The 21,152-nt window shown below is 35.5% G+C and overlaps 1 protein-coding gene across 8 annotated transcripts; it reads right to left on the bottom strand.

The window, feature by feature from the left end:
* Window positions 1-7,918: 7,918 nt before the first annotated feature.
* CEP44 (centrosomal protein 44) lies at window positions 7,919-21,125 on the bottom strand. 8 transcript variants are annotated; one of them, XM_059844550.1, is made up of 12 exons: window positions 20,982-21,103; window positions 19,522-19,703; window positions 19,291-19,398; window positions 18,548-18,695; window positions 17,443-17,589; window positions 16,462-16,569; window positions 14,855-14,998; window positions 14,281-14,490; window positions 11,518-11,587; window positions 9,514-9,641; window positions 9,224-9,261; window positions 7,919-8,433 (listed from the first exon to the last, which is right to left on the bottom strand). In XM_059844550.1, the coding sequence occupies exons 3-12, from the start codon at window positions 19,377-19,379 to the stop codon at window positions 8,325-8,327; spliced, it is 1,191 nt and encodes a 396-aa protein (XP_059700533.1). In that variant the 5' UTR covers window positions 19,380-19,398; window positions 19,522-19,703; window positions 20,982-21,103; the 3' UTR covers window positions 7,919-8,324. The 8 variants fall into 8 exon arrangements, with proteins under 8 accessions (XP_059700533.1, XP_059700535.1, XP_059700528.1 ...); XM_059844552.1 differs by having other exon boundaries at window positions 19,581-19,703; XM_059844545.1 differs by lacking the exon at window positions 19,522-19,703 and having other exon boundaries at window positions 19,291-19,433; window positions 20,982-21,125.
* Window positions 21,126-21,152: the final 27 nt, after the last annotated feature.

The raw sequence follows: 21,152 nt of genomic DNA, 5'->3' as shown, positions 1-21,152 counted from the left end.
TCTTTTTCAACAAAAAATAAATGTATTAAGACAAAACAAGAAAGGAGAACAGCTTTAGTACTGGTAGCAGAAGCAACGAGCTTGCTCTTCTCTCTTTCCCCAGATATGTAATCCAGACATTAAATTGAAGAAGCAGTTTCTGAAACAGAAAAGCATAGCTTCAATTTGTAAAGAAGGAAAACCTTAGTAGGCCAGATAACAAGGAAGGGAAGTGAAAGGGGAGTAAAACTCCCTTTCAGCTACAAAACCAGTTCTAAGTGAACATGCAATAAGGACTAAATGATATACATACTAATTATAACAGCAAGAGAGCTGCAATCATGTGCAGTAATGCACTCCTCATTCACATCAAGAAAATCTTTCCTAGCAAGGGAGTAGATAGACATTAAAGAGATGCATGAAATGTAACCCAGCAATTTCTATAGAGATTCTAAGACCATATTTTTGGATATCTTTTCTTAGACATTGGAAAATATTAAATTAGCAGGATTAAAGGGAACAGAGACTCAACGTTACAAATAAGGACCCACATGAACAATAAAAATTATTGTTCATGAATATTAAATTTAATTTCTCCTATAAAAAACACATCATTTTGAAATATTCTCTCCATTGCAGGCAGCTTCATAATTCTAAAGATTAAAAGCTTAAAATCTTCATATAAAGGTTTACAATTTAACATCTTCATCTGAAGTTCAAATTTCTAAGTGATTGAGAAATTTTATGTGGGGAAAAAAAGGCTGATTGTTAGATTATTGGGAAGTTTGGTATTTAATCTTTCTCAAACACAAGGACCTTGTGGAGCACCATTACTCCATTATTCAAAGCTGTTTTTATCTTCTCCATGACTCACAGAACTGCAGCTAATCCGTTTCCTGATAAGACAACATTGGCTACTGTTATCTGGAAAAAGCAGCAAATGTCAATCTTTAATGAAAAAAATGCAGCTTAAAGACTAAATTGTTTACATTATAGTAGACAAGTCTGTCTACATTTTCCAGTAAAATACACCAAAATAGAAAATATGTTTCCTACTTTGCATGTTTTATTTAGGATCTCTTTGGTAAGAGTCAACTTTTAATTTTGTGCAACGACTAGCACTGGAGCAACAAAAAAGAATGACCCTTTACCAAATTGTCTGACTTAATGTTTAGATTTAAAAACATTTGACTCTTGGGGAATAGTCCTTCAAAGGGCCAGGATGATGATCTTTGTGGGCCCCTTCCAACGTGGGATATTCTGTGATAAGCTTTACTTGAACTACAGTCTTACTTTACATGAAAACAGGATATTATTTCTTAAATCACTCCAAAGAATACTTCCATTTTTAACAGGAAAGCATTGAGCCCATTTAAAAACAGAAATCTTGAGTTCAGGTTATCCTTACTTGATTTTACCATTTCTGTTAAAAACTAGTATTAATTATGTTTTGAATATTTTATTGATATTTATAAACATATCCATCCCCTAGGTAGACAGAAAAGCACACATACAACAGTCATGGTGGGATGCATGAGATAATTCAACTGCATAACATGAGCACCATTTAACTTCAGATCTCACATTCAGTTTGTGATGTATGTGCTGCTGTCCAAGATGTTAAGACTGGAGTCACCTAACCAGCCCGGTTATCAGCAAGAGCGCAGTTATTGCAGCAGAGATTGGCGTGTTCTGACTCACAAACTTCCTGGGTCCTGCTGCCTCTGCTGACCCCAACATTAGCCCCAGCAACAAGTCAGGACCTGAGCTCCTCAAGTTACTGATAACTGAGGAATGCTCACACTGGCTACAGTTAACAATTCTATTTACATGGACTTAAGAGTGATTACCTGAGCTACCATATGCTTCTGCGTACAGTGGTGGCTTAAGTGTTCACATTAAACCTCACTAGGGTAGACAGAAAAAAACCACACCAGTCATTCTTCACTCTCCTCCCCCCCCCCAAACATTAAATACGTAAGCATAACATAAAAAAATACTGTTAGCATGCCTGATGGGACTCAAATGGTGATAAAAATGCAAGACACTGTAAATGAGGAGCTGAGTAATCAAGACAGCTTAACTTAGGCAGACATTTTAAAGTTAGCTTCGTGCTAAAGTATGCTGCTGAGGTCAGTCAGCACAGGTCTTGAAGGTCTACTACCAAAAGCTCAAAAACCCTCCCTGACACCTATGCAGTTTTAGATAACCTGTCAAATTTAGTTTTCACCTCTTATTTAAATAAAAATAAAAATATGTGATTTGTACAAGAGTCAAGATACTGTCACATTCCACCTCCTTTTATTGATTAGTTTATGAAATTATTTGCTGAAGCAATGTTGCTGTCTATCCAGGTTCCAGTCAGGAAAGGGTTAATTTTTTGCAGTAGCAGAGAGAGGCTGTGATTAGGACACAGAGGTTATTCTGTATCACCTCACCTCATTGCTGAGGGCAAGGAAAGGGACAGACACTGTGTCCAGGGGGTAGGAGTTCCTTCTAGGCTCAGTGAGTATTTTACATGGAATCACTCTCTCTTTTGAACCCTTTGGTTATTAATCATGTTGCTTTTGCTGTTTTTCTTATCTCATCGTTGTTTCTAGTAAATTGTTCTTGTCCCAGTCATGATCTTTGCTTTTTTTTGCCTCAAATTCTCAACTCCATCCCACCCAGCAGGAAAGGGGAGGGCAAAACGAGAAGAACAAGCAGCAGTGCGGTTTTGGAGTCTCAGTGGAGGCACTGAATTGGGGAATACCATACCTAAACCAGGACAGCCTTAATTGGTGCCCAGTGTAGGGCATGAAGAGTTGAGATAACAACTAATCTGTCCAGAGGAGGTTGGAAACAATTTTGATCTAAACATTTGTGTATTAGGTATGGAGCCACAGGTCGCAGGGTCGCTTGGTCTGTTCACATGGGTACAGTACCTAACCCTGTCGTATGCAGATGACCGCCATACTACAGTGAATTTTTCCTACTCATTTGAGCTGTTTTAATTTCAAAAGGTTCTTGACATGAGTACAATTTTAATTAAATGCACCTCATTGGTATTTTGTGCTGCTTGGTTGTCACACACATTACATTCTGTAGGTAACTTTTAAAGCATGACTTAAATAAAATACATCCTGCTGATACCCAGTTTTGGATCATCCAGAGCCTCTTCCTGCTTCCCTTGTAGATCCATTTCTATCTCCTCCAGAGGAATTTCCAGAGACCTTACTTTAATAACCAGGAAAGTCCTCTGTATTCTGGATTTTTATATTTCAAGGCTTCACCTCTAAGAGGACATCAGTTTGCTCTTTACTCAAGACAACTTCTCTCCTGAAGCAAGAAGGGATTCACAGATAACTTATCTTTATGTCTTGCTAAGGTGAAACTACACCTGTACAGCAAAGCTCACAAACCTTACCAGAACACCTACAGATCATTGCTGCTGCTTGTACTACTAGAGCCGTATTAGCACGCATTTATGTCAATCTTTAAAATGAGGGCAAAACCATCAGAAAACTCACTAAAAATCCAAACACTTATCAAAGACATTCCTGCAAGAAAAATACTTTCAGTCAAGGCTGAAGCCTTTAGAACAACAATGAAATAACATTAATCTCAGTGCCTTCTCAATCACTAGAAAAATTACCTTTTGTCCTTTCCAAGCTAAAGTAATGTAACTATTGTATCCGTCCCCTCCATATATTTTATATCCAAGACAACTTACAGTCAGTGAATCAACACAGCCCAAGTCAGTTTTAAACAAAAATATTTACATTTTGAGTATGACATCCAATCACAAAATACTTAAAGCAATATATTGTTTGCTGGTATATCTTCATGAAAAAAGCTATACAGAAATGTTCCAACAGCAATACAAGAAAAAAACCTACCAAAAAAATTTAAGTCACTGATCTTAAATTGTTATATCTCAGCTTAAAATGGAACTTGATAAAGCATTCAGGCTAGTAATCTTCTACCATATCAGCACCTATTTTTCTGTAGTTGACACAAAAGCACAACTACTTGTACTGAAATTATCACAGCTGTCAACCACTTTAATAACTACAAGAAGCTGGACCTGAAGTTACCACTAATACATAAGCTCAAGTAAGTTCATGAACTTACCCTTAGTTCCTTCAATAGGTTCCAATGGGATGGTTTCAATTACAAGAAAAAAACAGACTACATTTTTTTCCATTGGCTTCTTTCCTAAGTAATTCTCAAAGTGGGCAAAAACAATGAACCAAACCACATCATACTCGAGAGAAAAACAAGGGGAATCTCTTCATTTTGCAGTCAGAGCAAGCAGGCAAAGAAATTACTATCAGTGTCTTATGCCATAATACAGGGAAACAAACAATGCAATGCCAGACCACTAGTCAGGAAAGGCATAGTGCATTCTACTTGATCACCTATGGAGCAAATGAACACACACTGCTAGAAGTAAATGAGGAGTCTTCCTGGATATTGAAATTTGCTTATATTGATAGCAATGAAATGCTTCAAAATCCATGAATTATATTGCCTAGTTTATCATTACAGTTAAACAAAGGTTGTAAGGAGAATATGCTTCTTATTTTTATAATACAGTGATTGCCTACATGAAATATTTTAAATGTGTTACATATTCATATATATTTATTACACAACACAAAAGATTACAAAGAATATTCCCCAAGGATTGGGTCTGTATTTGCCTGTATATTTTATGGTAATTTTACACAGCAAAGAACAGGTTGAGTTTTTAAGGCATTTTTGAACATATGAAAAATATGTCTCTAAATCCAAGAGAACAGGCCAAGGAAAAAAAAGAACAAAAACCAAAAAAGCACATGTAAAAACAGAGCTATTTCAGCTCCTGAGAACTGACCCAATTCCAAATTACAGATTTAGATTTCCTTTAATCCTATTTTCCATGTTTTCTCAGACACACGTTTGCCCTTTCGTTCAATCAATTCAAAAATACACTAAACAAGCTTTCATGAATATGTACATTGGGACTTTGCATAGGAACTTCTTCACTTCTAGCACTCTGCAGACTCAGAGAAAGGTATCTTTCAGCAATAAAACACCAACTTGATCCATTTTCTCTCCTCTTGCACGGTTACTTGTTGACAGCATAGCAGGCTACTCCAACTGAAAGTTCAGGCACAAACATTTGGATGCAATGTCTTAACCTGATCACAGAGCTGATGTGAATGAGGAAAAAACGCCCAAAAAACAAGACCACCCAAAAAATACAACCAATACCCCTCATTATTTATTTTCAGAAGGGTATATTTAAGTCACATCAGTTAGAAAACACAGTTGATAACACAGACAGATGGGAATGATCAGCATTGGGAGGAAATCCCTTAAGCTGCCAAAAACTTCAGCTTTGTGAAACTATTCTCAGCATTCGTGGAAAGTATTCAAGGCTCTCTAACTCTTAATCCCAGTTCATATTTCAACATGCACTCAATGCAGTGCAGCAACACCAGGTAAGAGAACAGACACGCAAGTGTGAAAGTTTATGAAGACCTATCAGTATGTTTTAGAAATAGAATTTCACCTTTGATTAAAACACCCTGAGGCATAAGATTCTTCGACATTGCTTATGCTAAAACTTTATCATTATAAACCTAACACTGGAAAAATTATATTTCTGTTGATTTTGAGTCTATTATCAAGTGATTTTGATTTACAGCATAAGTTTTCTTTAAAATAACTGCATAGGGAAAGGGGAGAGGAAAACCAACACACAATGCTCCATTAGAACATCAGTGCTCCACACTACTGCTAATTGTTGTGATCGTGTAACTAATGCAGTTTGCTCCTAGAGAGTAAAAAGCTTCACCTCTTCCAAATCAAACATCTGCTCTAGATTGTCTAAACAGAATGAGTTTTGCAATGACTGATACAGCATTCTTCTATCAGATAAGGTCACATTGCCTAAACACAAATACTAACTTTACTACTCCTCATTGAATAAGCCATAGGATGCTCAGGGGAAGGAATATCACAGTTTTGGAAAAACTTCTTTTCCTCATTTGGGTCACTCAAGTTAAAAGTGTTTTAACCACTATCCTTGTATTGACTGTTCATCTGGCACAAGTGATGAGAGTGCATCATCCCCAGTATCTCCTACAAAGTCCACAACACAGATCTCTAACACACAGAAATCTGCCTACAGATGACAGAAGCAAAATACTATCATTAAACCATTTTTGCAGATATAATACTTTTCCTGAGGAAGCATAATTTGCTGTCTGAGGATTATAAATTATTTTCACCACACAGCTAAAAAAGATCCTAAAAAAATAAATAAACGGAAACTACATATGGCATGAAGTGTTTGAAAAGATAAATGTAAATAATTTACAAATAAATAATTTTAAAGTAGAATATATTACAACTGCAACTGTTTGCAATGGTGCTAACATGTCAAAACAAGTAGTTGATAGAAAAAGGCTGTTTCAAGCCCTGTTCACTAGTGACTAGTAAAAAATTTTAAGCATCAGTAATACAAAGTAACTAAATAAAGTAACTAACTAAATTTCCACAATCAGTAGCTTCTAATATACACTGATCATCTTACTTTCCCGTTTCTCCAGAAAAATTAACCTTTGCAAGACCATTATGCACTGCTCAAACTTCAGCTTGTCCGTATCCTTGATTTTAGCTTTTCAGTACTATATATGTTGCTGGAAGAATAATTGAACAACTTGGGATTTTCAATTTTACAGCACTAAATAGAGATGATATTGAATTGCACACACAGAGAAAGAACTTTTTCTAACACTTGCTGTGTTCCCCAGATGCATTCAATGATAAGTCTCTGTAACTAGAATCAAGTATACTAAGACTTCTCATTTTTGCCATGACTTCAATTAACAACTGCCATTCCTCTCTTTCCTGCCACAAACTTTAACAAATATCACAGAAAATATATACTTACTGAACATAAAAGCATCTCTGACTTCAAGGCAAAGAGGAAAAATAGGAGAGATAATTCAAAATATTTGATCATAGCAACTTAAAGCAGAAATATTAATTTTTACTTCTTTGATGACTTTATAAAGATTTCCACAAGATGGTGCTGTAGTCATATTTTAAGACATTAATTGTTCTAACATTTAGAAGGAAACCTCATTTCATTTCATTGTTAGAATAATGAACAGTGATTTGCAAGGCCTATTTTCAATTAAAGAGCAAAACACATTCCTATGATCCAATCTTTATAGGTTCCTCTATTTTTAAACAACTGAAAAATCACAGAAGTCACAGAAGTCTAAAAAACCCAGAACTAGTTTATAGAACATAACAGATCGCCGAAAGCTCTTCTGTTTCTGTGTAAAATAAAGTTCATTTATATTCCATATGATTATAGAAAAAAAACATAATTATTGTTAAAACAAAGAAATCACTTTTTAGAGCATGTTAAACAGCTGCTTTTGCCTTCATCTGCATACTGCATGCTCCCCCCCAAAAATTCTGACTGATCTGTAATAATAAACTCAAAAAACCTTTTAAAGTGAAGTATTAAAACAGAAAGGAACCTTGATGTGATAGGCTACCAATTTACAAAAAGCAATAAACAATTAAATAAATCTAATCAACTCTCACACATCTTTGGTTTGATCATATGTTTATGGAAGTCTTCCATCTTCTTATGTAAGAAATCTTAATATGGCTTCAAATAATGAAAATGTTGTGCTTCTTTGTATACTGACTGGTCTCCATCTGTGCTGCTGGTCTTAAAATGTGTTGGGTAAGAGCACTAAAACACTCAACACATCTCTTGCAGTCAAAGTCTGTGGACTTACTTGCACATTTTTGTGTTTAGGATCAAACTGACCCCCACTTTGTCAGTGTTAATGGAAGCCATAAAGTGTTGGTGCTCTCCAGCTCAGCATGAAAACTTATATTTAAAAATAAAAAAAAAAAAAAAAAACAGCAAAAAAGGTACATATTTGAAACTGTGTATGTAAGTTTTTTATTAAGACTTATTCCAGAGTACAGATGGTAAGATGGTATGTAAGAATGCCTCTTGGGTGCAATATGCAAGTTCCAGCTGGAATGTTTCCAACAGGATGTAAACCACAGTCCTCAAGCCCGCACTTTAAAAAACATATTACTTAGCACACTGCTAACAAATGTCAACACAAGAATACACTGCTGTAATGACTTCAATTTACAAAAGTGCAAGGAGGGGGGAAGAAGCTATTTGAACAGTCTTTAAAACCAAAAATTGTGGTCGTGGGGAGGGAAATCAATACACAGATGCATGAGTAAAGTATTTATTCAAAGCAATAAAAGCACTGCTGATCATTACAAATTTGATATATTAAAAATTTAACGCTGTACAAACATACAGATTATTTCTGGTATCCGTAAGTCTGCAGAGACCAGGTCTGAAGACCTGTGCCTGCAGGTATTGCCAGAGGTGGGCTTGGTGTTTTGAACAACTTGAAGGTTTCTTCAATTCTGAAAATAAATTTTAGTTTACATACACTTAATAAAATAGGGTACAAAACAACTGACTTGCTTTTAACTTCCTAATTATCCAAAATACTAATAAGCAGCATGACCCCATACGTTTTCTCTCATCCCGCCCTTTTCCCCTGCAGTTGGTTTCTATTTTAAATGCCTACCATATATCAATAAACCTCAAGTACACAAAAAAAGAAGTAACCCACACAATAAAATTAAAATTACAGAAAAGGCTAGAGCTTTTTATAGGTCACACACTTACAGAAGAGAAACATCTTGCTAGAGAAACATGGTAAAGCAACACATTTCTCTTCCAAGCATAATAAAAATATAACAAAAAATTTTATTCTAGATCTCAGAATTAATATCAAATACATCTTAATATAGTTATTATAATGCCTAGGCTGAAATTTGTTTTACTTTTCCTTTAATAATAAAAAAGTTAAGATAATAGGTATTTTTCAGGAAGAAAAATTGCAAGCACCAGGGAATTTCAATCAGGAAATAAATAATATTCCTATTTTTTCTCAACCAAATTCTAAAGCACTCTTAGTTAATACTACTAAGAGTGCTTTCTACTGCTTTTTAGAAACCAAAACAGTGACTCATCCCACAAATACAAAACTGTAAGTGGATTTATTATCCAGTAGAGCCATAAGGAAATGCCACACCTGATGTACAGACCTTTGAGGTTTGGAACACATATGTACATTCTCTGTGTGCCTTAGTACAGCACAACTCCCTCCTGGGAAATAAATTCCTGCTGCCCTTTCCTATTACTTACATTTTACTTATCTTTTCCATTCTTTGTCTTATTGTCTCCTACAATTTAAAAGCAACACAGTTAGTGAACTCTTCAAAGCTTACATTCTTCAGATGGACTTTCAATTTAAATTCGGAGAAAATGTGACTTTAAGCACTGTTTACATATGAAAAGTATTTTTATGAGACAGATCTAGATGTAGTTTTGCATAGTTTCCTTGTTTTTCTATCAGTATATACAACTAAAACCAATGCTTACTTGTTCTCTTGACCTCAAAGGAAATCAACTGAGCATTCACCAGCTTTACTTACCTTTGAAATGTCTGACAGATCATGAGAATTAATGGTCATGTCTTTGGGAGACTGGTCTGTGGATAACAGTGAACTGCATCCAGACGACTGAAGATGACTCTCTGGCATCTCCTCATTCCTCTCTGTATCTATAGAGAAACGCTCAGTTTTATGTCACCTTTGCCTTTTTGCTCTCTTTTGCAAGGTCAGCTATCAAATAATGTGATTTACAGTAGGCAATAACAGAAGAGAATGCATTGTTTAGAGAGGGGAAGGAAAAAGCTACTACGACAGTCCAAAACAGGTTTCTCAGTTTTTTAAAACAAGTGCAATATGACACTATGTATAATATATATAAAATACAAAAAGCAAATTCTAAAGATTACTAAGAAGATTATTTTCTCCTGATAAGAGTAAAAAACCAAAGCTTATGAACATCTGATTACAGTGCCAAACATTTAATAGTAATTTCATATAGTTTACATTATTTTTATTGTAAACTGCCTGCTCAAACATGTCTATAATTTGTGCTAAGTAACCTGTCTTATAAGTAGCACAATTTTTGTCTTTTTTTTTTCTTTTCCTTTTTCATTTGTAAGCTGTGATATTCTTTGTAATTTTACATTACTATTGTCAGGGAAGAGAATTTAGTATTTTGAAAAAACCCATACCCATTTTTAGTAAAGTCACCATCTATACACCATACCTTTGGAACAAATGTAACTACACTATTTTGTATCTAAAATTCATTTTAAACTGTTTTTTAATAAAAATTAAAAATTCTTTATTTGGTACAGCTGTGATTTCTGAAGAGTACTACAACCAAAAAGAGCCAGAAAGGATCCCAAGTACTATACTCTCAGATAAAAGAGTTAAGACTGTCCTCATAACTTTTATGCTTAAAATTTCCTGAATTTCAGAAAAGCAGGAATGACAAATTCAGAATCTGGGGAGTCTGAAAATTCTCTTTTTCAAAAACCCATCTGCCTGTTTACTTTCTACGAAATCCCCAAGTGTCAGTAACACACCACTAAACTTATCACAGGAAGTAAACATGTTGCAAGCTTTCTGAGTCCTGTAAAATGAAGGTCCCATTTCTGAGACTCCACAATAAAAACAAGCTTCGACATAACCAAGAACTGCCTTCCTAATTTCCATGGAAACTGGATTACTAAGACTCCTTTTTATTTACAATTCAAAAGCCCAACACTGGACAAAAAAGCCTAATATGTGAGAATGGAAAATAGAATATCCTCCTTACCACTGGTGGTAGGAATAACAGCTGCCACAAGGGAAACAGGCCAAATCAAGGAAGAGAACAGAGGGAGCTGATAGAGCTAAATGCTAAAGAGCTACCATTGAGGAAGACAGAAAAATCACTCATGGCCTGAGCAGTGCTTTTAACTTCTTTCCCACTCAAGTCTGCTTTGTTTACTTCTTGTAGGTTATCAAAATTAAACGGAAGTTGGAAACGAAGAAAAAGATTTTGACTTTCTCTTCAAAACAAGAAAGTTTATCAAAAATGCCAGTTGGACAGCTGCTAACTGCTTCAGAGATGAAATACAGAAAACATTTAGTAGTGAGTTGAAAACCAACAAAGATTATGAATCGTGATTTGTCTGAGCCCCATTAAAGAAGAAAACAGCAACCTAAAAGTTATTAGTGGCAGCAAAAATAACTCCATTTGTGCTTGAGAACAGCGCTTTTTTAGAACATGATGATAACTGCTTTAAAGTCCAAATGACAGTATTATTATTCACAGCCTTAGTAACAGAACCTTAATTTGCATCTTTGATATTTTTGGTAGCTATTTTAAACTATTACTTACTATGCTATAGCAACTAAATCATCTAAAGAATAAGTTAGAAACATGAGATAATGAGGAGGTTAACTTCTAATCCGCAGGACGGTTTTAAATTCAGAGGTCACTAAATTGCAGTTACCTACTTGAACTATTTTAGTCAAGGTCAGCAAGAAATGTTTAGCATATTTACATTAATTAGAAGGAAAATCATTCATACTCACCAAGGGAAACTGGAATGCTACTAGAAGTTCTTTTTTGATTTATATTGCTGAAGTCTTTAGGAAAGTCTCTCTGAAATACAAGTTTACTGCATTTTAGCCAAACACCCTGTTTAAATCATCTTCTGACTGAACAAAACTATATTAAAGTACCAGGTATGTGTGTACTTGCTTGCTACACCATGCAGATGTGTCGGCACTGCACAAATATCTTCACAGGACTAAAAAAATTCAACATTCCAAAAATGCACTTCATCAAAAAACTAGTCTATTTAATAGGTCTTTTTAAAATATCAATATTGCTGTTCATGATGAGGTCAAAACCAGGTCAAAATACAGCGCATATACTTATGAGTAGAATGGACAATCAGAATGCTCTTAGCCTGTACTAATAATTTCATCTCAACATTGGTTGCCATTAGCTTAAAGTGTGCCTTCTTCTACTGCTGGATGATATTCAAAACGAGAGTCCCCAGTCCTAAAAAAAATAGCCTATAGACTAACTGAAATTCATTGCACCTAAATGCTTAGAACCCAGAAGGCTATTTTAAGCTGGTTTCCCAGGCTCCTAAATGAGAGAGGGCCCTTTTAAGAAACATTCTCAGTTTAACTTCATGTAACTTTGAAAAGGTTGTTCATAAGCAAGGAAACAATAGTATTTTTGAGTTCAACTTTCTAAATTCAAAGTAAAAAAATGAAACACTCAAACAACAGCTAGATTTTTTTTACCACTGAGTAAACATTATGATTTGATATCTCAGCCTTTAAAATATGTCACTTTATATACCGGAGTAAGTACATCAGCTAACAGGGGAATACTACACCCAAATAAATTAATGAAGGAGAAATAGTAGGTATTGTATGGGAAAACGCTGGAAAAAAAACTGTAATAATGTCTATCTCTTAAAAAACACAGAAATAGAATCTGCAGAGACTTCGTCTGTTCAATTCCTTTCATTGAAATGGACTTGGTAGCTTTCAGACTTTCCCAGAGCTTAAATGCACAGCTGCCGCTACTTTGGCAACAGCAAAAGACAGATCTTAGAGTGTTCCTGCTATGTTGGCTAGATGCCAAAAATTCCCTGTAAAGTGCGAGAGTAAGAGAGGAGTAATTCTGAATTGTTTCTGTGTGAAGCACAACTTGGATGCAATTCCATCAAACAAAAAAGCAGCAATTCTGTGGCCCAAAGAATTATTTCTAAGCAGTTTTCAAATGTCTATTGCAAAACAGTTAGCTTTGAAGACTATATATAGATATATATACATATATAGAGTCTTATATTTTTGTACATAGAATGCCATACAGAAATTATAACTGAACTTGTTTCTGCAGGTTAATTCTTTCAGTAACATGCAGTACAGAAATATAATTATCGCTGCAAATTTCTGAGTACTTTTTGAGAGTATTTTCCAAATGCTATTCCAACCATATGAACAACTGCAATAAACATGTTAGTGAAGCAGTAATAAATGAAATTTACAAAAACAAAAGAACAAGTCTAGTCTGAAACGAGCTTTCTCACATGCTACAATAATTTCTTGAAAATAATACATTTGAAACAGGAGAAAAAGTGTCTGTGGCTGTTCACCTGAAGATCTCTTGAGACTGCTTCCAGAAAAAAAACACATCATCATTGGTGGCATTATTTCAACAGAGGTCTACTGATCCATAAGAATCTGATTTCAGATGGTAAAATCACATGAGCTACTATTGACCTAAAACTTTTTTTTTAAAGTGATTGAGAATATCTATCCTTACTAACTGAGCTACAGCTTTTAGAAATAACCTAGTGATCAGTCTGAACACCTGTCTATTTCAAGACTTTGCATAACCACCATACTTGCAAGGCACACAGTAAAACATGTCTTGTATACTAGTATCAGCAACATTTTCAAATTTGTGGGGTCAGCAAAATGTACAGAGCTCCTGGTTGTGAATAAATTCAACACTTTTACAGCTGCAAAGAAAAATGCAACACCAATCAACTATTTTCCACAAGGATTTTCAACTTCTGGAAAGCATCTGACAGTGTCTGAAGGATACACGAGATGCATGAGAGAACAAAATTTTTGGATTACATTATTGATTTCAAAGCGATGCTATGGTTCACTGCAACTCAAAATATTTACATGTGTGCATATATCAAAGTACATAATGTGCACACAAGGACCTTTCAACAGCATGAAAAATAACCCAGTCTTAATGCAACAAGAGGCTTTATTTGCTATGCCAAATGTAGCCACATCACAACTGCAGTCCTTTCACACATTCAAAAACGCAATGAACATCATTGACAAAAAACAGGAAGTGGGGGAAGAGAGTGGGAATAGGAGAAAAAACCCCATTGATTAGACTACAAATTTCAAGGACCCATAAATTACACATATGACTAAAATAAGAAATAACTTTTTGATTAACCCTGTATTTTCCACTGTGCATGCCATCCATTTTTGTCACTATTTGTCGTAGAGAATGATGACTCTAAGTTCAAACACTTTCTTCTATAACTTTAGTAGTAAATAAAATGACACTGAATCATTACTAATGAGAACAGATGGTGAGCTTTGGTTCGTAGAGTCTCAGAGAATAGAATTTAATAGTTAAGAAAAAAAACCCCCATCAACTTCATAAGCAGCACTTGCATTCAGACTATACCTTTAAAACCAGTGACAAAAACACATCAGGAGGCAGGGAGGGCAGAAATAGACCAACAAGATTATGTTTGGGCAATTTATGTTATAGAAATAAAAGAGAAGTTAACACACCTTTCTGGATTGTAACAACAGTTCTGTTTCGAGAAGCAAAACTCGATTCAGTAAGTTATTCCAGTCCTTCTCATCTATGATCACCTTTCCTTGCAGTTTCTCTTCTAAAACGTGTAGCTTATCTTCCATCCAATCTAGCTTATGAAGCTTTTCCTGGAAATCTGCAAGCTGATTCTTTAAAAACTCAATTTGTGAATTTTCTTCTATGACCTGAAAATAGCGATAAGAATATATCCTTGAATTTCAAACCAGAAACAATTCCTTGCTTGATCAAACGGATTAGGTGCAAATCTTCAAGTTCAGTAACCACATCCTGCTACACTAGAAAATTATTTTTCTTCCAGAATTATCAAAATATACCTACTCAGGGAACACAGCTTCTAAAAGAAGCTGTTGACAGAACTGTGTCTTGAAAGAGACAGTACAATTTAACTGACTTTTCCTTTTTCCAACTTTTCCAATACATTTATTAAATATCCACTGCATGCTCCTGAAGTATAGATATAATGTCAAAACTTTTATCCCTTTAGACAAATCCCGTAATAAAAAGACATCTTAAAATAGAAGTTCTTACTTGTTCACATTTAACTTCCACAATATCATAATCTGGGCACAATTCTTCCTCAGTCCCTCCCTGTTCTGGAAGGGGTAGTGGACAAAGATCACCACTAACTTCATTTCCTGAGTGCCGTTCGACTAGAGGCTTCTTTTGAGTGTGCTAAAAAACAAACAAACAAACCCAACTAACTGCTGGTGTTATTCATAACAAGAATATTTCAATTCATTAGCCAAGTAGTAACACATAAGACCTATTATTTCAGAATTTATTTCAATCTAACTGTCTTATCCCAACTGGTTACAAAATACAGAAAGCAAGAGCAGGCAGTTTAATTTTTTTTAAAAATCGCACAGACTTGAAGGTGCTGTAAAACAAATACGCATGTATTTTACCATATATACCACGTACCTTGTTTCCTTTCCATAAACAGTAATGAAGACATAAATGTCCTCCCTTAATTTAAAGGTTGTTAGATTTCTAAGTGTGGACTGGAAAATATGTTATTACCTACAGCAAAAGTCATATGTATAGACAGTTTCAACACCAAAATCATGACTAAAACATTAGGAACAAAAAAGGCTTAACTAGGAAGATTAGAATTCTTCCTTTTTCTTGACAACTGTCAGCAAAATAGCTCTATGAGATATACATTAGTTTCCTTTGAAGGCTTTCCTTAGAGAAAACAAGGAGAAATTTTGCAATTCCTTCTAGGTGGATTAAATCTTATAATACTATCACAAAATTAAATACTTAATGATTAAGAATGCACAATTACTAGTTCTGTGCAGCATCTTAACATGTACAGATTCCTCAATGTTTTAGTTAAGCTGAAACTCTCCTCTACTATGGAATTCATAAAACACACATATCTATCCCATTCAGTGCTACTATTAAACAACTAGAAGAGACAGAGAAGCCATTCCAAATACTTTATTCAAAGTTTTTCTTGATAAAAGCAGTATTTTCCTTACAAGTAGAAACCACCAGCTATTAACAGGCAGTCATATTCCTAAAAGTTTTCTACAATTTTATTTTGCACCCTTTTAGCAGATAATATCAAGAAAGCTGCCTCCTTCACATGTCAAGAGTGGCATAATGTATAGACATTTTTACTTAATGCATAATCATTTTACCTTTGTAAAACCAAAGCCAAAAGGAATACTACATTATGAAAACTTGCTGAACAGATTCAGATAAAACACCAAACAGTGTTTTGAAAGCTGTGTTGAAAACACATGCTAGGCCAAGTACACTTGACTCTTCAAACACCATACAGCTTCTTTGTCCCATTTTATCGTTTTCCATTGAAAAATCTATCTTTGTCCCATTCCATCTTTTTCCCTTACACTTGATATAATTCAAATACAGCATAAACTACACTAGGTCATTACCAGCAAGACTTTGAGATCAACTACTCAAGAGAGGCAACATCCTCTGTATTTCAGCTATTATTTCAGCCAACCACACTTTGGAGTAAAACAAACAAAAAAACACCAGCCCATATAAAAACTGGTTTGATTAAGTATTAAAACCAAAACAAAAGCAAAAAATTCCAGCAAGAGCCTGACTTACTACAAACAAGATTAACCTTTAGACATAAAACACAAAAATTATTTTCATACCTGCTTGGAATTCAGAGCACTGCGACTTGGATCAGCAAGACCTTTACCACAATTTGACCATACTTCAAATTTAAGAGGTCTGATTTTTTTTCTTGTTTGGGATTTAACCTCCAAAGTGAACAGAAGAAAACACAGGAAAATTTTCAGAATTCCACACCCCACTTTTTAACACCATCACTGACTGACACTAATATTTCATGGCAGCCCCACACAACCCATTTAAACCTCCGTAGTACAATAATGTCTCAAAAAATTAAGTAAGACCCAAATTTATAGAGAACACAGATCCAGAAGTAAATGCCATACTTTTACACTCATTAATACCTATGCTAGGTGGCATCAATAGATGGTTAAAAATAGAAAAGACAACTTGCACCAGAGTTGAAAGAAAAACAAATACAAAAAATGTAGTTATGTCTTCAAAACTGACAAATTAAGAATGCAGAAGTTCTGAAGACTTGTTAAAAATTTAAAGGAAACAAAATCCTGTGAAATATAAAGACTGGAAATTCCTTCAATTAAAGCAGAGACCAATACACCACACACACTGATAAAAAATAATGCCATTACAAGTATCACTGATGAAAATAATCAGATTTGAGAAACAAACACAAGTGTCATTTTTGAATTGTTACAGAAATTCAACATATGAGAGGATTTAGTTTTGCCTTTAAATTTATCTGAGAAGTTTATTAATTCACATGTTCACTTATCAAGAAGTGTAAAAGAAAATATATAATTTACTGTAAAAACAACAATTAGATTTATCTTCATTCTAGTTTTTTTATACTACAAAGTATTGGCAGCTTCATGTCTTGAATGAAAGCATTCAAGCATCTTACAATGGAACTTCATACTAACTTTCCATTATTTGGTCCATAAGCAATGCTGCATCATCAAATAGAAGCTGAAGACCAGTTTATCTGCAGCATCAAACATGTCAAAAGAAACTTATAAAAAAGGCAACCATTTCATCAGTACCTTACTAGAGTTACTCAACTCCTTATGTTTCTTCACCACACAGTTGATAACATCACAAACAATTTGCATTTTCCTTTCCGCAAAGCCAACCTGAAGAAACTGCTCTTTTGTTAAAATTGGTTTATACTGAAATTGATCTCGAAGAAACTGCAACAAAATAAGAGTTTACTTCACTTTCAAAATCACCTCACAATTTGCTGCAGGAATGGCATGTCCATATTCTTATTTTACTACAGTCTTGCCTTTCATTCTGCAGTTCAGCAGTTAAGCCTTTTCTCATTCAATTATTTTTATATAAATCAATAAATATATAGCTGTTTCTTTTAACTAGGCCTTAAACATATCTCCTCTTTCATTCACATCACTCTTGTAAACTTCAACTCACAGTCTTAAGATTCAAGAAATAACCGACTATACAAATTAATACTAAAAAAACTTAAAACTAAGAGCTTTTAAAGTGAATTTACAATAAAAAGTTATATTAATCCCAGAAAATACATGAGAGGGTTACTTAAGGCTCCCAAAGAAGCCTTTCCTCTCAGATGGAAAACTAGCCTGAATAAGCCACTATTTCTCAATTCATCAATCCACCTTTCATAAAAACATGCTTTTGTATATTTTAAGGATAGTTCAAAGTTATTTTCAATCAGTTAAGAATTTGATTCGGATTTATAAAAGGTTAATATTTAACTTTATGTATTAAAATGGCATAGTGTTTCAAAATAGCTGTATTTTTAAACTGTGCTTACAATTTTTTGACTTCCTTGTGATTTTTTTGGTGGTTAAGATTTTTGCCAAGATTACTTCTATAAATCTTTTTGTCCAATAAAAATTTCTGTGTTCTTCAAAACTAACATCTAACAATATTACTGCTTCTGCAAATGTCTCAAAACTGAGATTTGGCTACCACCATCCACCCTTATTTTCATTAAAATCTAAAAACTTGCACACAGTGACTTATTACTCATCTTAAATCCCAACAGAACTAAAATTCATGTTTATTTCCAAAAACTTTCACTTTGTAGTAAAGCTCATAGTAAATGTTTAATTTCTGTGAAGTTGTACACAAACCCCTGTTTCTTTAGCAAAGAACATGAAGGGATACCTTATAAACAGCTTCAATAAAACGCAAGTCACTCTTGGCTGTCAGTTCCACCTCACACTTTACCAAAAGCTCTGCTATACAAGTTGAAAAAGATGTAAAACAATAGCTGATGATGGGTAAAAATGCAGCTGGATCACCCTTTACTAACCTATAAAGAAACAAAAGTATTTTACACAGCAGAAGGTAACAAAAGCTTTTCATTACATGAATTCCAACATTTAACTTGCAAGAAATAAATACACAGCAGGTTCTATCTAAATATCTTTCATTCTAAGATTTCTTTGTCCAGGCATCTCTCATTCAGCCATCTTTGCTGTTATCTGTAAAATGCTCAAAAAAATGTTTTTGTGATCAACATAGAATTTAAATACTGTCAAGTCTAAAGCCCACCAGCATTTTCAGCTCAACATTCAGACAATTTTTTTGTTTCTAATCTTTACAGGATGAAATTTCCTGAAGGAAATTTTGCAAGCACTTCAAGAGAATCCGAAAGGTGAGATTAACTAAAATAAAGACAAGAAGGGCAGAAGAGGAGCAAGACAGTAATACAGCCCAGGATTGCTCCAAGGATTGCTCAGAAGAGCAAAACTGCATACTTTTCTATTCCAGTTCACACAGACCACACCCCAAGTTCCCAGTTATGTTCTGCTTATCACTGGGTGCAATGCTAATCCTTATACATATCTTGTTAACACATCTTGCTGTCATCATGTATTAGCATAAGTTTGCACACTGCCACTTACACTGTATAATCCACATCTCGTGGATAATTTAACAAGCGAAGTCCTTGTTCTATTTTTCTTAAACTTCCATTTAGGTCTCCTGTTGCCATTATTCCAAATGCTATTCTTCTTTCAGATTATGAAATAAACATAAAAAAGTGCGTCTGTTAAAAAGAATTATGTACACAAAAAATTACAAAATGCAATAATCACTTAAATTCACCTTTCTGCTAGAACCTGGGAGACAATTACCTGCCACTATCCTCACTGAATTTCTTTTCTTGCTACAAAACAAGTATTTTGAAGCCTACCAATGGAAGCAGTGAAGAGGCACAGTCACACAGCCGATAAATGAAGCGATGGTCTCAAGAAACAGTTAAAGCTTCCAGTTACAGTGGGCTGGGTTTCTTGTGGGTGTTTTTCTTCTTGTGCTTCTGCAATGTTTAATCAGCAATCCTCAAGATTAGGCTCTTCCCATGTGTTCTGCCATTGTTAAAAGGATTTTTTTCCTACTTAATCATGAGGTTCCTTTATTTTAATCATTAGGTTCTGGGTTATTAGTTGCACTAAACAGCAGTACACAATACTTACTTTTCAAAGCTTGAAAGAATTTAACCAATTATTTGGAAATTGAGGCAGCTATTCTTCCTGCACTATAATAAAATGTGATCCCTTCCATAGTTTTGCAAATATAACTAGCTAGCAAGACAAATCTCAAAGAATACGACATAAAACTGAAGCTCTAATCTGCAATGCAAATATTCACAGAAGGCACTCTTATATAGGCTGTTTCCCAAAAGTATCAAAAATCCTTTCTTTTTACACCAGGCCTCTGGATGTAAAAACTGGTAACTACTGTCACTACAAAATAGCCTAAGAGATCATAAAAGTAACAGTCAAGTTGGTAGCAAATCTTGGGAAGGTGAACCCAGTAAAATGAGATACACAGCTTTCATCTGTAGAAATCTGTAGAATTTACAGAGCACTGGCTATGAAGAATAAAATCGAGTATTACAAAGTTTCAAGGTACAATAATATAGAGCTTTGAGGAAGTGGCTCAAAGAACAACTGTCAAAAATGTGTACGATAGATATTCAAAGGATCAATGTAAAAAACTAAACAAAAAGACCAAAACAAACAAACAAAAACTAAAAAAAAAAAAAGACCCCACGCAAGTTACCAAGTATGTTAACACTGTAAACGCTGCCTTTGAATTGCCCAACAATTAGACTTTTGATTTTTTCCAGCTGAATCCAGACTCTCCGGTTGCACAGGGCGGGGAGCTGGGGGAAATCGCACCATTAACGCAGAGCTGCAAAAACATCACCGACAAATACAGGACTTCTCCTCCGTGCCAGCTGCGACACCCTTCGCGCAGAGGCCACTCGCACACACCAGTGAGCGGCACAAGGGACTGCGCGTCCTCGGCTGGTCGCCCTGGGCACCAGCGGGAAAACAACGGGTTCCAGCCAGGACACGGCAAGGCGGGCTGCGGTCCCGGAACCAGCGCCTTACGTCAAACTCGCCAGAGTGGGACCGGGGCCACTAACCTAACCCTAACCCTAACACCACCCGCCTTTCCTCGCCCCTACAAGAGCGGAGACCGGCCCTCCTCAGAGCTCGCCGTCTGCGCAGAGAGGGAGAGCCCCGGGCCAGGAGCCGGCCCCCGCGGCGGGCACAGACCCCGCCCCGAGAGCGATGCTGACGCTCACCCGCGCGGCGGGAGCGCCGCCGTTCCCCACAGCGCGGCGGGCCCCGCGGCCGTTCCCGGAGGCGGCGGGCGCAGACCGAATCTGCCGCCGCCGAACCCGACCGGCACTTCCGCTCCCCGCGCGCCCCTCCCCGCGGACGTCACTTCCAGCAACAACAGCAGACGTCAGAGC

Source organism: Haemorhous mexicanus, chromosome 4 (genome assembly GCF_027477595.1).
Source record: "Haemorhous mexicanus isolate bHaeMex1 chromosome 4, bHaeMex1.pri, whole genome shotgun sequence".
NCBI classification, from domain to species: domain Eukaryota; kingdom Metazoa; phylum Chordata; class Aves; order Passeriformes; family Fringillidae; genus Haemorhous; species Haemorhous mexicanus.
Note: the sequence above shows the minus strand (reverse complement) of the source record. Positions and strands in the feature narration are given on the sequence as shown.

Excerpts from the sequence above, each read along its gene's own strand:
- CEP44 (XM_059844545.1), bottom strand. The coding sequence starts at position 19,379 with ATGGCAACAGGAGACCTAAATGGAAGTTTAAGAAAAATAGAACAAGGA. Across the intron at positions 16,570-17,442 it reads AGTTGAGTAACTCTAGTAAG|GTTAAATCCCAAACAAGAAA; the intron begins GTACTGATGAAA and ends TTCACTTTGGAG. Across the intron at positions 14,491-14,854 it reads TGGAAGTTAAATGTGAACAA|GTCATAGAAGAAAATTCACA; the intron begins GTAAGAACTTCT and ends CGCTATTTTCAG.